Here is a 14084-nt window from a genome sequence, read left to right on the forward strand (position 1 = left end):
TCGTTATAATGAGGGATTACTGTAATTGTAGTGCCTACCCACTCCATGCCCAAGCTATAAAGCGTGGAAGTTTTTTCCTGCCACCGAACATGACGGCAAGTTTGCAGCCCATGGACGCCTGCGTGATCACCAATTTTAAGGCCATGCATCGTCGCCACATCTTGAACAAGTTAGTCTTGTTGATGGACATGGTCACATGGACAAGCAGGGAGCAAACAGAATTGAAGATCAATCTATTGATGGCTGTGCAGTTTATCTTCCATGCATGGTCCGAAGTAAGTGCTTCTACGGGGTGGAACTGCTTTAGGAAAGCATGCCTTGCCCCAGCAGCAGTGACTTATACAAAGCCTGTGAATATCCTACTGATGAAGTGATGCCTGAACTTTTGGTCTGCAGTTGATGAGGATGTTTCAGGACTCGAAGCGTTTTTAGATGTGGACAATGCATTAGAAACATCAAAACTTCTAACTGATGAGGTGATCATCGTGAACGTGCTTGCATCGAAGAGCGATGACAGTGGTGACACGGTAGGGCAAGCTGCCTCAACATTGTCCTCACAGGAGGCCCTGCAGATGATTCAGTCACTCTGGGGCTTCATTTTCACGAGGGACCTTTCGCTGCAATACATGGAGCACCTGGATGCCTTGGAGAAGGCTGTCGGCAAGCTTTGTGTAAAGCAAGCAAGGCTGACGGACAGAGTTTTCTTGCGCAAGCCAGTGAAAAATATGTGGTGAGATGCTTATGATGATCTTGCCACACCGTTTCTTCTGGATTTCTGAAGCTGACAGGCTGCTGTGGCAACCTTCTCACATTTTTTAAAAGGCTCCTTTTGGGGCTGGGATGCCTTGGTGGAGCTCGCATGTCACTTGATGCCCGTGACTCCTCTTTGCAGTTGTTACAGCAGTGCCATTCTTGAACGCCGACAGCCGCAGCTTGTTACACGTAATTGAAGCACGCAGGAAGCAGAGTTAAACAGTTAAACAAGTCAACGCAAGCAGCAGCCAGATGGTGAAGGTGGTGGGGAGGGGTACTGGCCTCCCCACCATTATAGTTTCCTCACAACAGCTCTGCCATTTCCCTATTTTTTTTTTTTTCATGCAACCTGGTTACAACGCTTATCTGTTATAACAATAAAATTTTCGTGGCACTTCAATATTGTTATAAGTGGGTTCGACTGCAGACAGTACATGAGTAATGTATGTGTGTATCAAATTTGTAGTGTAATCAATAGTGGTATGTCAATCCATTCTATGGTGTGCCACAACATATCAAATGATACATTGGCATTGGACATCACATGGGAGATGTCGAGTCTTTTGTTCATGAATCAGTCTTATGTCAGCCACACTCATGCATGGCACCATGCAAATAAATGACGGACACATAGAAGTGCATTTATCAAAGCAACAGATGTATGTAGACTCCGCATATGCACTTCACATTGGATAAAGTCACTTTCATGCATAAAGTCATTTGAGCTTCCTAATAACTTTATGGTTCCAGAAGAACTATTCCCCCATTTGTTACGATGACAGAATGTTATTGGATATTTAAAAAAGTTCATATTTCATTTTGTGCAAGCAGCATATTATTATCCGTTAAATTATGATATCCCGGAAAATCTGATTTACTTGGCATTATTGAGCTAGTACTATTATGAAGTAATTTACAACATTTGTGTAAACATACTGTGACATTACAGAAAATACTGAGCTGCTTTGCATTCTGCCACCTTCCTTGGCACAGAACAATCAATTACCTGCTGAACTAGAATGTATATTCAATTTCAAAATATTGTAATGTTTAAGTTCAACAAAAAATCCAATGTCAGGCCAGGTATATCTTGCAACCTGTACAACAGTACAACACTATGTTATTTGCGTACACATGTACAGGTAGCAAATGTTAAATACAGGCAGTGTGCACAGACTCGGAAAATATTCTCTTTGTCGAACTCCTATTCACATAAATTTTTGATGCCAACTGTGCTACTAGTCCTGTGGGTGCGTTAAGTCAGTGGTATGGAGCCCATGGCATGAAAAAAATCTGACTCAACTGTTTTTCAAGGCAGGTGGCGGGGCACACATTGTTGGCTTTGATGTTGTTGGTGATGCTGCGCAGGCCAGCTTGCCACACCTGCAGAGAAGGCGTTGTGAGAAAAATTCAGGAGTCTAAAAAGAGTATAACCAGTTGACCAGTGCGTTTTTTTCCATTTAGCTTTCTTTTATTTTCTCCACACCTATTACGACTTTCCTCTCTCCTATCTTTTCTGTTCACCTGAATCTTCTTCATGGCCACCGGATTATTTCTTACCTTCTTTGTTCCTCTTTTTTACAACAAAAGTACTACTACTACTTTGAAGACTTTGTGTACTATGTGTGGGGTCTCAAAAGCTCCCAGTAACAAACACAGCAGCACCAACATACAAAAGGGGCATTCATTGCTCCTTGTATAAAATGCCAGCAATTCGATAAATGAAGAGTTGGCATAAATTGAAATGCAAACTGAGAATAGGTGATCGGAACCTTTGTTCTGCATAATTATGTATAAGTGCGCTGTGCAATTGCTCAGTAGCCAGTTTCTCAGCAGGGAAAATCGTACATGTATGTATTGTCATTTCAGCCCCTGCTACAGATGCAGGTGAAAGTGGAAAGAAAAGCAAGTCGTTTACAACTTTTCAGGGTTTCAACTTACACTGACAGCAGAAGGAACAGTTCTTCGGCGAAACATCCTGAGGGGTCGAGGAAGTTAGACTCGCCATGCAGGGATACCAAGCAAATGTTTATCCATACCAAACACTGAGGCTTTGTTTACAGGTTCAGTACCGTGAACGGAACCATGTCAGAGTGATTGTGTTCAGAAATTTTAGTGCTGTGCTCTGAAGCCAAATGGGCAGCATTTTTCAGAGCAGTCCCGTGGGGTGCAATAACAAAACATGGTCAGTCTCCGAGTACCAACATTCTGCAGCTCAAAAAGTGAAAGCAACTTCCTGTAGCGCTCGAGCTATTCACGCTGTCAAGTGGCACTAGCATCGGAATATTCAAGCCATTTCTCATCAAAGCTGCATAACAACAACATCGACCCTCACCATAGCATGTGTGATGCAGGGAAGCCAGATGTCAGGAGGCATGATAGTCATGTGGAAAAGACTGAATGCCAGGGAACATGAGAGAGCACAGCATGCCCACAAAGTCTGGTACCTCAGCACGAATGGCATCAACGAACACCCGTGCCACAACAGCTGCTGTGCACTGCACATATACATATTTGTAAATATTGGCACGTGCAGAGCCCTCCAAAATTTTTCAACCCTGCATGGGAGGTTTACTACATGCAGCAAATCCCTTACAACTTGATGGAAAGATATGAATTTTTATTTCGCAAGAGTGAGAAGCGGGGCAAGTTGCTTCTGCCATAGACCAAACGTTAGTGAAAAGGACCGGCAAAGTGAGGATGACAGGACACATGCTAGCCCTCTCTTTGCTGGTATAATGTTTAGTGTCTCATTTTATTACAAGTTTTTAATTGAAAAATTATGCTTGCACACTGCCTTGAACTACAAAAGAGCAAAATGCCTGTGCCCTTGCAACTTGACACCAAAACTCTTTCAGATAGCTAGAGAAATTTGCCTGCTATTTGATGGAGCAACAACTCATTTCATATTGTTCCTCTAGAAATTGATAAAAAGAGAAATTTGTTCATGTCACCTGAAAGTCCCTACAGGTGTTTGCAAAGCTTGAAATGCATTTTTAATTTATTGCAGTTTTGCTTAGTTCTTTGATTCTGCTCCAATCTTATTTTCATATATAAGTCAAATTTTGCGCCCACCTCTTTAAGGTGCCAGCAATGCCAACTGTCTATCCTACTTTTGTAAGTAGAATTCATTTAAACAAATTAAAAGTATATAGAAAAAGGTATCCATGTTATCTAGTTTTGTATAGCGTAAAGGATGTGAAAATAATGAAATATTGTCTCAGTTGAGAAGCCCCAAGTGTTGTGATTTTACTCCGATGAGAAAATCGACCTAATTGCACTCTGCTTGAGTTTTGCAGCTTCGTACACACACGTGTGTCTGGTAAGTCTGCCCAACAACTGCTCAAGAACTCTGCTCAACCCCGCTGTTCAAAGTAACACTCAAGAATTTCTACTGCATTTCTTGCTATCTGGTTTAAAACAGAACTGCTAATAGAGTAGAATCTCAATGATGCGAATCTTAAAGAGTCGTGAAAAATATTTGTACCACCCGAAATTTGTATCAGTTAAAAAACAATAAAAACAGGAGTTAAAGTTAGAGAAACTGACAAGCTTTTCACTGAGAGGAGCAAAAAACAAACAGTTTACTTGCAGGTAAATAAATCCCTCATGTCATTTTGCTTTTTCATCAAGTAGGCCAGCAGACTTTTCCCAAATGCATAATAACACTCGCAAGTACCATCGCTGCCTTCTTTTGTGCCCATGGCATGCCTCAAAACATGCAGCATTTCAGCTGCTTGTGGTGGCTCCTCATCGTTGTTCCTTTGTTCTCGCTGGACGTCACCTTCGTCCTCGACCGCGTGCACACCGCAAGTCGTGAGAAATCGTCTTCACATCTGCTGCGAGAAAATCTTGCACGGAGCACACGGCGTGAAGATCACTCCCCTCTTTGATTGCTGGTTCCTCTGGCTCTTGGGGCATTCATTACATCGGGATTTCTAAAGGAGCCGCACTTCCCAAAACAGTTGGCTACGGTAACCGATGTGAGCCAGTCCCAAGCCATGGCAATTAGGTGCAGCGCATCCAGAAGGCTTATTTTCAAGTTTTTGCTGCTACGACTAATCTTAGCGAGTAGGCACCGCACAAGAAGTTCGTTAAAAAGATGTTGTATTCGGGGTAAAAAAAGCTACCTTTGCATTTTTAAGCGTTTCCTTAGGGCGGGCGGCACACTGATAAACATTCGGGAAAATCTTTCTGTTCTTACTCGGCATCCTTCGGTCGAGGAGTGAAAAGAACTCTTCAAACAGGGCTACCATCATCCAAGCTTTCTTGCTTGCCCAGTAAATGCAGGGCAGGTGATTCTCCCGCTTAACGCTTGCCCACTACAGTGAGCTGAAAATTCTCTGATTCATCAGAATTGCAGCAGAATAGAATGGTGATCCTCTCCTTGCTTTTCTGCCCATCCCGACATACTTGGCTTTTAAAGCAGAGGCTCTTCTCAGGCTGAAGGTTAAAAAACAGGTCTGCCTCATCTGCGTTAAACACGTCTTGGGGCTCATATCTCAAGATGAGCAACAGCAACATAGTCTCAATTCACTTCACTTCACTTCACTTTATTTCCTTAAAGACCCCACAAGGGGGTGTTACATAAGGGGTGGGTTGTACAGAGATGTTACTAATGCCACAGGTTTTTAACAAGACAGGTATATGGATACACTTTGAATAAAACGTGATGGACAGGTGATTGAAACAATGTCGTGGGGAAGGCCATTGCATTCTGAAGCTGCGCGGCAAAAAAAATGATGCAGAAAAAGTTGTGGTGCCAGAACGGGGTCGGGCGACTTGAAGTGGATGGCCCGTGCGGGGGGAAATGTGCGCGGCGGGAGCGATGTAAAGTGGATGGCTGAAAGAACTGTGATAAAACTTGTGGTAAAGTGATAGTGTGGCGATCCTGTGCCGAGACGAAAGAGTGAGCAGACCAGATTCATTTTTAAGGAATGACAAACTGATATCGCATGAATAAGAATGAATGAAGCAAGCAGCACGATTTTGCACTGCTTCGATAGCATTTTTCAAATAAACTTGGTATTTTAACCGCTCCAGCTGACTGGTCGTCTCTTTTTTCTTTTTTTGCTTCGTTGGTGACGATTTTGCAGGTAAGACCATGCCTTGCTTTGAAGCGATAGAGTCAGCCACCAGAAGCCTGAAACCTATCAATGCCCAAAGAAAGTGCTATCTCATTGGCTTTTTCTCTGAGAAATTTACCAGGATAATAGAGCTTCCTCCAGCTTAATGCGGGGGGCGGTACTTGCCTCCTTCGTGTCTACGCTGAAGCGGAGCACATTCTTCATTATTTGATCACGTTGTCCAACAATTATGCACAGTGTCGATGGTGTGAGGTTTAGCCTTTTTGCAAATTCCATGCCTTTTCTTTTTGGCTCCTCATCCACGTTTTGTAAAATGTCCAACTTCTCTTCAGAGGGGGCGGTCTTTCCACTTGCAAGACAAATTTCTTTGCTTGAAGGCACTTGCTGAAACAGCATAGCTATCACAAGGCACGGTGTACAAATGCGAACATAAAGAGAAGAAAAAAAAAAATGGCATGGCTGGCGCAGCTCATCCCAGCCTGTCCCATGATCTATGTTTGCGCTGCCTGCGCTATCTGTGCTTGCAAAGCGAAGGTGCAGCTAGCAGGCGAGGTTGGCAACCCACACAACGCTGTGCAGCCGTTTAGCTGGACTGACAACAGCAGCGTACTGTTCGTGCCGTGCCACCTATCCGTGGAGTGTTTTTGGTGGCCTCGTCTCTTAGTATCAAACGCCAAGGAATGAAAAGCAGTTCACTAAATTAGAATTCTAGCTCGTTGTACTCTAATGGAAGTTTGCTGAGGCCAACCAAAAATTTGTATCACCCCGAAATTTGTATGAGCCATAAACATAACCCCAACATTCTGCTGTACAATACTGCCTATGGAGAACAATAATTCTCAAACGACTTAGTAAGGGAGACATGTAACCACTCGTAGTCCAGTGGCACAAAGGAAGCAGTCCTGAAAATCTGACTGCAAAGTGTACCTGCATTAGCCATTATTTAGCCAAGTCTGCATGGTGGAGACATCACAGCAAGATCTACTCCTTAACTTTTTCAGCCTAGAAGTGACTCAACATGCGCAATGCATCAAGCGGATTCACGCAGAAGTCGTCACCACTGTCTGCAGGCACAGATAATCATCCAGTGACTATGGTGATTAAGATGTTTTAACAGAGAAAATGCATTGTATGCCAGACAGTGAGCACTTAAGTCTTTGTGTTATGACTAATGTGTGACCGGGACAAATTATGTAGCAAGTCGTCTGAATACATACTGTGACACTGCTTTATGTCACAATGATATGACATGGCATAACTGTACAGTCTAAGACCTGCATAAACCAGAAGTGTATGTAAAGTGTTAAATAGTCATAAAACAAGGGCACCATGCATACTACCTTGGCTGTTTCAGGATCTGGGCAGACGACATGTGTGTAGTTGATGTTGACCATGTCCGTGCCTGAGCAGATGGTCAGTGAAACCTCGTCTAGGCCGTACCGGTTTTTGCTGCTCAGCTCTGCCAGTAGTCTCACATCCTGCACACACGTATAGGGCAAGCTGTGGCCACAGTATACCCACACTCCCGTATGCAGATGAACCAAGAAATGCCTCACGTTGGCCGTGCAAGCAACCACACAGCACATGCTCAAGGCAAGAGCAAACAGCCAAGGGTCAGCAGCGCCTTCTAACACACCATGCCCAGTGACTTTCGCAGCCTTAAGAAAATTGTAGACTACAAAAACATTTAGCAGACATTACTCTTTACGCAAGTGTTTATAATCTTGCTGCTTGCCTACAAGTATTATTCAGAGCTTTGTACGAACTCTGACCCAACTCGGAGTATGACTCACTTCTGGTGAGCGGTAATGATGGTGCTTTTTAGGTTTCGGTATTAAAAATGTCTACTTTTCCGATTCTTTCATGATGCATTCACTCATACTACTTCAAATGTAAAATTTTGCACAGAGGCGGATCTATATATACACTATCTAAATCTAGCCATTTTATGTGGACAAAAATTTTGTTGCAGTTGCCTTTTCAGGAGTTCTTTGCTTGTGCATCTAGGTCAGATCAGCAACCCTAACATTTGCAATGTGTGAAACATTACTGCATGATAATGACTCCAGCAAACATGCATGATATCTTAACAATCATTACTGCAGTAACCTGTGCACCCCATGTAAAAATGGTTGGAAGAAAGGAGTTTCGCATATGGTGTGTCACGGTGTGTTACAGAGTGGGAGGCCCACCTCTTTCGGCAGTCAACCCAAGCTCCTTGCACAAAAATTGCATGGCTTGGTGGAAACTAAAGCAAGCACTTAACACTGGCCTCCTTGGTTTGTGTGAAACACTGCACACATATGAAATAACCACAAAGGCCCACTTTGCTTGGTTAATCAAGAGAGATAGGAAAACAAAGCACTTGGAACAATTTATGACAGCATGCTTTGCTTCATGCAGTACGCTTTTGAACAGAGACATAGCAAGTAGGCTTGACATAACGGAGTCTGCTGTGCTAATACATGTAACATGGAGGTGGATCAAAAAATAATACGCATGCACGAAAGAAAGGTGTTGAATGAAAATGCAGAAACATACCTTTGGTATTCCGCCAGCCCTTATGTCATTCACTTGTGACAATTCGAGCACCTGACCATCCTAGAAGTGCGAAAGAGATGTGTACATGCCATTTTTGAGAACAATAGATGAAAGTGAACTTAAAAGTGCCACATAAGTGCACTTTGCTTGCTTTGGAAAATTAAAGGCAACTAGTGTCAGTCTAGCAAAACCTCTTTCTGCCCTATTAGCAGGTGGAGGTACGCTTTCCAGTTGTTATATGTACGTAAGCAGGCCGTGGAAAGCATTATTTTAACTGCCATGAATGTGTTGGCATCTTACTAAAACTTAGCAAAATTAAATGCAATGGTGTCCTCTATTGCCTTCAAAATTATTCTACAGTGTTTTCCACACTTTGAGACGATCTCAGCGATGCTGTCCGTTTTATTATTTCACGTGAGTTGTGGCTTCAGATTCAGATTTATTGGTTCCAAAAATGTAGTTACACAACATCACAAATACACAGCTGAGGGTCCCAAAGTGCAAGAACTGTAGTGGGACCCTCAGTTAATAGTACAACATTGATGGTGATGCCTACATACAGCAAATGAACGTTATTACGAAATAAATTGACAGATTCAATACATTACTAGACATTTCATTGCAAATCAAGTAAACATGATCAGCATGGCATAAAAGAAAGCCAGCAAAAGGCATGGATAAAAACAACAAGGACAAAACACAAAAAGTGGCATGTGAGAGAGAAGTTCTAGAAGCCCCGCCAGGATCATAGTACACTTATCACAGGAAATTATACTTAAGGTAATTTTTAAAGATTTCAAGAGAACTACTGAAATTTATTGTTAATGGTAATTCATTCCTAAGAGAAATTGCAGCAAATGCACATGTAATTGGTATGAATCATGGGTAACAAGGAATCGTTATTAGCTGCAAATTTGCTTGCATTTTTATTCTGTGAAAGCCCAACTGCAATGAATGGAAATGTAAGGTTATTATAAAGCAACTTATGGAATAAGACGACTATGTTAAACTGCAACAAATTATTAACAGGCAAGATAATGCACAAGCGAAGTTACACAGAGGCATTGGATTGCATGCAGCTAGAAGTAATACAATCGAACCTGCTTATAACAATATTCAAGTGCCACAAAAATTCCATTGTTATAACCAGGTTGCATGAAAAAATCAAAATAGGGGGACAGCAGAGCTGATGTGAGAAAACTATAATGGTGGGGAGGCCACTGCCCCTCCCTACCACCTCCCTCCATCTGGCTTCTGATTGTGTTCACTCATTTAACTGCTTCCTGGGCGCTCTGAGAGCGTGAAACAAGCCGCAGCTGTCGGCGTTAAAGAATGGCGCTGCTGTAACAACTGCAAAGGGGTGTCAAGGGTGGCAAGCGATATGCGAGCACCGCTGAGGCATCGCTTCGGTGGCCCTGAAAGGGGACTTTTAAACATTGCGAGAAGGCTGCCGCGGCAGCCTGTCAGCTTGAGAAATCCAGAAGAAACGCTGAGGAGAGATCGCCACAAGCATCTCGCCATGTACTTCTCACTGGCTTGCACAAGGCGAAGCTTGCCGACATCCTTCTCCAACACATCCACGTGCTCTATGTTGTGCAGCAGAAGGTTCCTCGTGAAAACGAAGCCCTGGAAGGGCTGAATTATCTACCGATCCTCCTGTGAGGACAACGTTGAGGCACCCTAGCCTGCCTTACTGCGTCATTGCTGCCGTCACCGCCGTCACTATCTGATGCAAGCATGTTTGCAACAATTGCATTGTTGGTTAAAAGCACTTAGTTTCCAAGTCTACAGCCATGCGCTTTCTTTTCACCAACAATGTTGTGCATTGCCGATGATCAGTGGGCGGATCAGCCATCTTCCGTTTATGCAGCGAGTCAAGCGAGGCTTAGAAACTGCATGGCCAGGAACGATTTCGATGCAACCAACAAAGACGAACGCGAGCTATTAAGCTGTTTGCAGAACTGCGCTGACCAGCGAACAACAGAGCAACATACGAGCGATCTGCGAGTGGTGTAGTTGGTGCGGTCCATCCGTGCTTCGGAGCTTGGGGCAGTGTAGAGCTATAGGCGCAGCCCATTCGTGTTCGGAGGGGTGGAAGGGCGACGGGAGAGAGCTGCGCGGAGCTGGCTGAAAAATGAGCATGCGGCGGCTGTTGGAGCAGCCGGCCTAAAGTGCAGCGGCTCGAATTTTTTGTTTTCTTTTTTTTTCTTTTCAAGGATCTCGCATTTCACTGCCTTTCGGCTCAGACATTCAGCGGTCAAAGTTCATTGTTATAACCGATAATGCGGCATCAGGGCATTGTAGTAAGGGGGCTATTTAACCATGGAAAACATACAATAGTTGACGGTGCAGCAGCTTCTCATTGTTATAACCAATATATTGTTAAAACCGGTATTGTTATAAGTGGGTTCGAATGTAATGCATATTAATTGATTTTGGATATGTTGAACTGATGATAAGTGCCAAGTGTACAGGTTGCCCCACGAAACGACCCCGTGATTAATGCGACTAGTAATAAAAGCAACATACAAGGCTAGCAGAGCCTCACGAGAAAAAAAGAGGGGTGAGCTTTGATTAACGTGCACATACCAAACAGTCTTCTGCTTGAGATGTTGGAAGTGACACCAAAATGTAAGGTTAGCGTCGAGATGTATGCCAAGAAAAGTAACATTGTTGCAAGTGGGAACTGAATGGAACTAAAGCTTGAAAGCTTTAGTTCAGGAATAAAAGCTAAGGGCCTCAAACACATTTAAACAACCTAAATTTAGATTTTAGAGGATTAAGAACTAAGTAATTGTTGCAACACCGTTTCATAGTGTTACTCAATGCAATATTTAACTTTGATGTAAGAGCAGTATAGATTTATCTGATGAAGATATTGTTGTGTCATCTGAATACAAAATACAATGATTGTAGTCGGAGGAGGTAAGAGAATCTGGAAGATCATTAATATTGTCATGTGGTGGCGACTATGATAAACACAGTGATGAACACAGCACAATGATAGTGGCAAACACAGTCAGCGATCGTCAGAAATCTGATCAGCAGGTCAAGCGCGTCGGCTTTTATTCATCAGTCATGAAATGTTCCAGAGTAATCGCTGGGAATTACGCGCCTTCCACAAAGTAAAACACTATTGTTGCATGTACATGCAATCAGGTTACACAAGGTTCGGTGACAGACAGTGGATGGAAGCAACGATAACATTCCAGAAACTTCCAATACATGCAGGCACGTCCTGCACTGTGCGATAACGTGTTAGGCGGTGACACGTGGTCGCCTGATAAAAACAAGTACGTGTCAATACCTCCGTCTTAAAAACCATAAACCCGATGCTGCAAACAACTGAAAATAATAAACAAGAACACTCGTAGCAAACAAACAACAAAATAAAGAAGTTCGTCAGCATGTGTAAAAGGGCATAAGACGCACCATGTGAACCACTTCAGATTGTGTATGGCGCCCCGCTGTGAAGGTGAAATGCCGTCTGGCACGAACTCATAGTCCAGTTTGCCAATACGTCGGATGATAATGTAGGGTCCGAAATTGCATCGCAATAGTTTCTCACTGAGTCCTCGTCGGTGTATCAGAGTACAAACACAAACACGGTCACCGGGCTGGTACTCGAAGCGTCGTCGGAGGTTGTAGTGTCGGCTGTCGGTACACTGATGGTTCTTGATCCGTAGGCAGGCGAGCTGTCGAGCTTCTTCAGCGCGCTGGAGATAGGCGGCGACATCAAGATTCTCTTCGCCGGTGACATGTGGCAGCATGGCATCGAGAGTCGTCGGTGGGTTCCTGCAGTAAACCAGCTTAACCGATGTCATCTGTGTAGTTTCTTGCACCGTTGTGTTGTAAGTGAAGGTTACGTACGGCAGGACAGCATCCCAGATTTTGTGTTTGACGTCGACGTACATTGCTAGCATGTCGGCGAGGGTCTTATTCAGGTGCTCCATAAGACCATTCGTCTGTCGGTGGTAGGCAGTTGTCCTCCTGTGCCTCGTCTGACTGTACTGCAGAATGGCTTTGGTGAGCTCCGCTGTAAAAGCTGTTTCTCTGTCGGTGATGAGGACTTCTGGGGCACCATGTCGCAGCAGAATGTTCTCGCCGAAAAATTTCGCCACTTCAGTTGTGCTACCTTTCGGCAGAGCTTTCGTTCCAGCGAAGCAGGTGAGGTAGTCCGTCACCACGACGATTCATATATTTCTGGTTGTTGATGTCAGAAAGCGTCCCAACAAGTCTATCCCAATCTGCTGAAATGGTCGGCAAGGAGGCTCAATCGGCTGTAGTAATCCCGGTGGCCTTGTCGGTGGTGTCTTGCATCGCTGAGTCTCGGCATGTTTTGATGTAACGGGCAATGTCGGCGATCAGGCGTGGCTAGTAATACCTTTCCTGTACCCTTGATAGCGTCCGGGAGAACCCGAGGTTCCCAGCGGTCGGATCGTCATGCAAGGCATACAGTACTTCTGGACGCAGTGCTAAGGGAACAACAAGAAGGTAGTTGGCACAGACTGGTCAGAAGTTCTTTACTAGTAAGTTGTTTTGAAGCGAGAACGAAGACAATCCTCGCTTAAATGCCCTAGGGACAACGTTGGTGCGCCCTGCCAAATACTCGACGAGGCTTTTTAGCTCCGGGTCTGCTCGTTGCTGTTCAGCAAGTCTTCCGTGCTTATTATTCAAAGGAAGGCATCATCATCCTCGTTATCTTGCGGTGGCGGGTCAATGGGGGCGCGTGATAAGCAATCGGCATCTGGGTGTTTTCGTCCGGACTCGTACATTACAGTGATGTCGTATTCTTGTAGTCTGAGGCTCCACCATGCCAGCCGTCCTGAAGGATCCTTTAAATTCGCTAGCCAAGACAACGAGTGATAGTCGCTGACGACTTTGAATGGCCTGCCATATAGGTAGGGGAGAAATTTTGGCTGTAGCTCAAACAATGGCGAGGCATTCCTTTTCGGTGTAGAATAATTGCCTTCCGCTTTTGACAGCGACTGGCTAGCGTAAGCTATCACCCGTTCAAGTCCGTTTTTCCTCTCGACTAGAACAGCACCGAGGCTTAGGCTACTGGCATCAGTATGGATTTCTGTCTCGGCATACTTGTCGAAGTGCGCAAGTACCAGTGGCGACTGCATGTGTCATTTGAGTTCTTCAAATGCGTCAGCCTGCCGTGTTTCCCACTTGAACTCGACATTACATTTAGTTATATGTGTCAACGGTTCAGCGATACGTGAAAAGTATTTGACAAAGTGCCTGTAGTAGGCACACATGCCAAAGAATCTACGCATTGCCTTCTTGTCAATGGGTAGCTGGAACATTGTGATGGCGGCTGTCTTCTGTGGGTCGGGGCGGACTCCAGATTTGCTGATGACGTGGCCCAGGAACCGAAGCTCATCGTAAGTGAAGCGACACTTTTCCGGCTTCCGATTGAGCCCTGATGACATGATGGCCTCTAGTACTGTCACAAGCCGCCTAAGGTGATAGTCAAAATTTCCATCGAAGATGACGACGTCATCCAAGTAAACAAGACAGTTCTGCCACTTCAATCCTGCTAAAACCGTATCCATCACGCGCTAGGACGTTGCAGGCGCCGAGCACAGCCCGAATGGCATGACCTTGAACTCGTAGTGGCCATCTGGCGTGATGAAGGCGGTCTTTTCGTGATCTCTCTCGTCGAATTCTCTTTCCCCGTGGCCAGACTTGAGATCC

General features: G+C 44.4%; 1 protein-coding gene across 1 annotated transcript in view; it reads right to left on the bottom strand.

Annotated features, from left to right (window-relative positions):
• Positions 1-14084, bottom strand: part of norpA (no receptor potential A) — a 317605-nt gene that overhangs the window by 228299 nt on the left and 75222 nt on the right. The window contains exons 5-7 of the mRNA XM_070522685.1: positions 8382-8441; positions 7181-7318; positions 2057-2136 (exon numbers count right to left, since the gene is read on the bottom strand). Coding sequence (XP_070378786.1) covers positions 2057-2136; positions 7181-7318; positions 8382-8441 — 278 coding nt within the window. The remainder of the gene's footprint in view (positions 1-2056; positions 2137-7180; positions 7319-8381; positions 8442-14084) is intronic.

Source organism: Dermacentor albipictus, chromosome 7 (genome assembly GCF_038994185.2).
Source record: "Dermacentor albipictus isolate Rhodes 1998 colony chromosome 7, USDA_Dalb.pri_finalv2, whole genome shotgun sequence".
Classification (NCBI taxonomy): Eukaryota; Metazoa; Arthropoda; class Arachnida; order Ixodida; family Ixodidae; genus Dermacentor; species Dermacentor albipictus.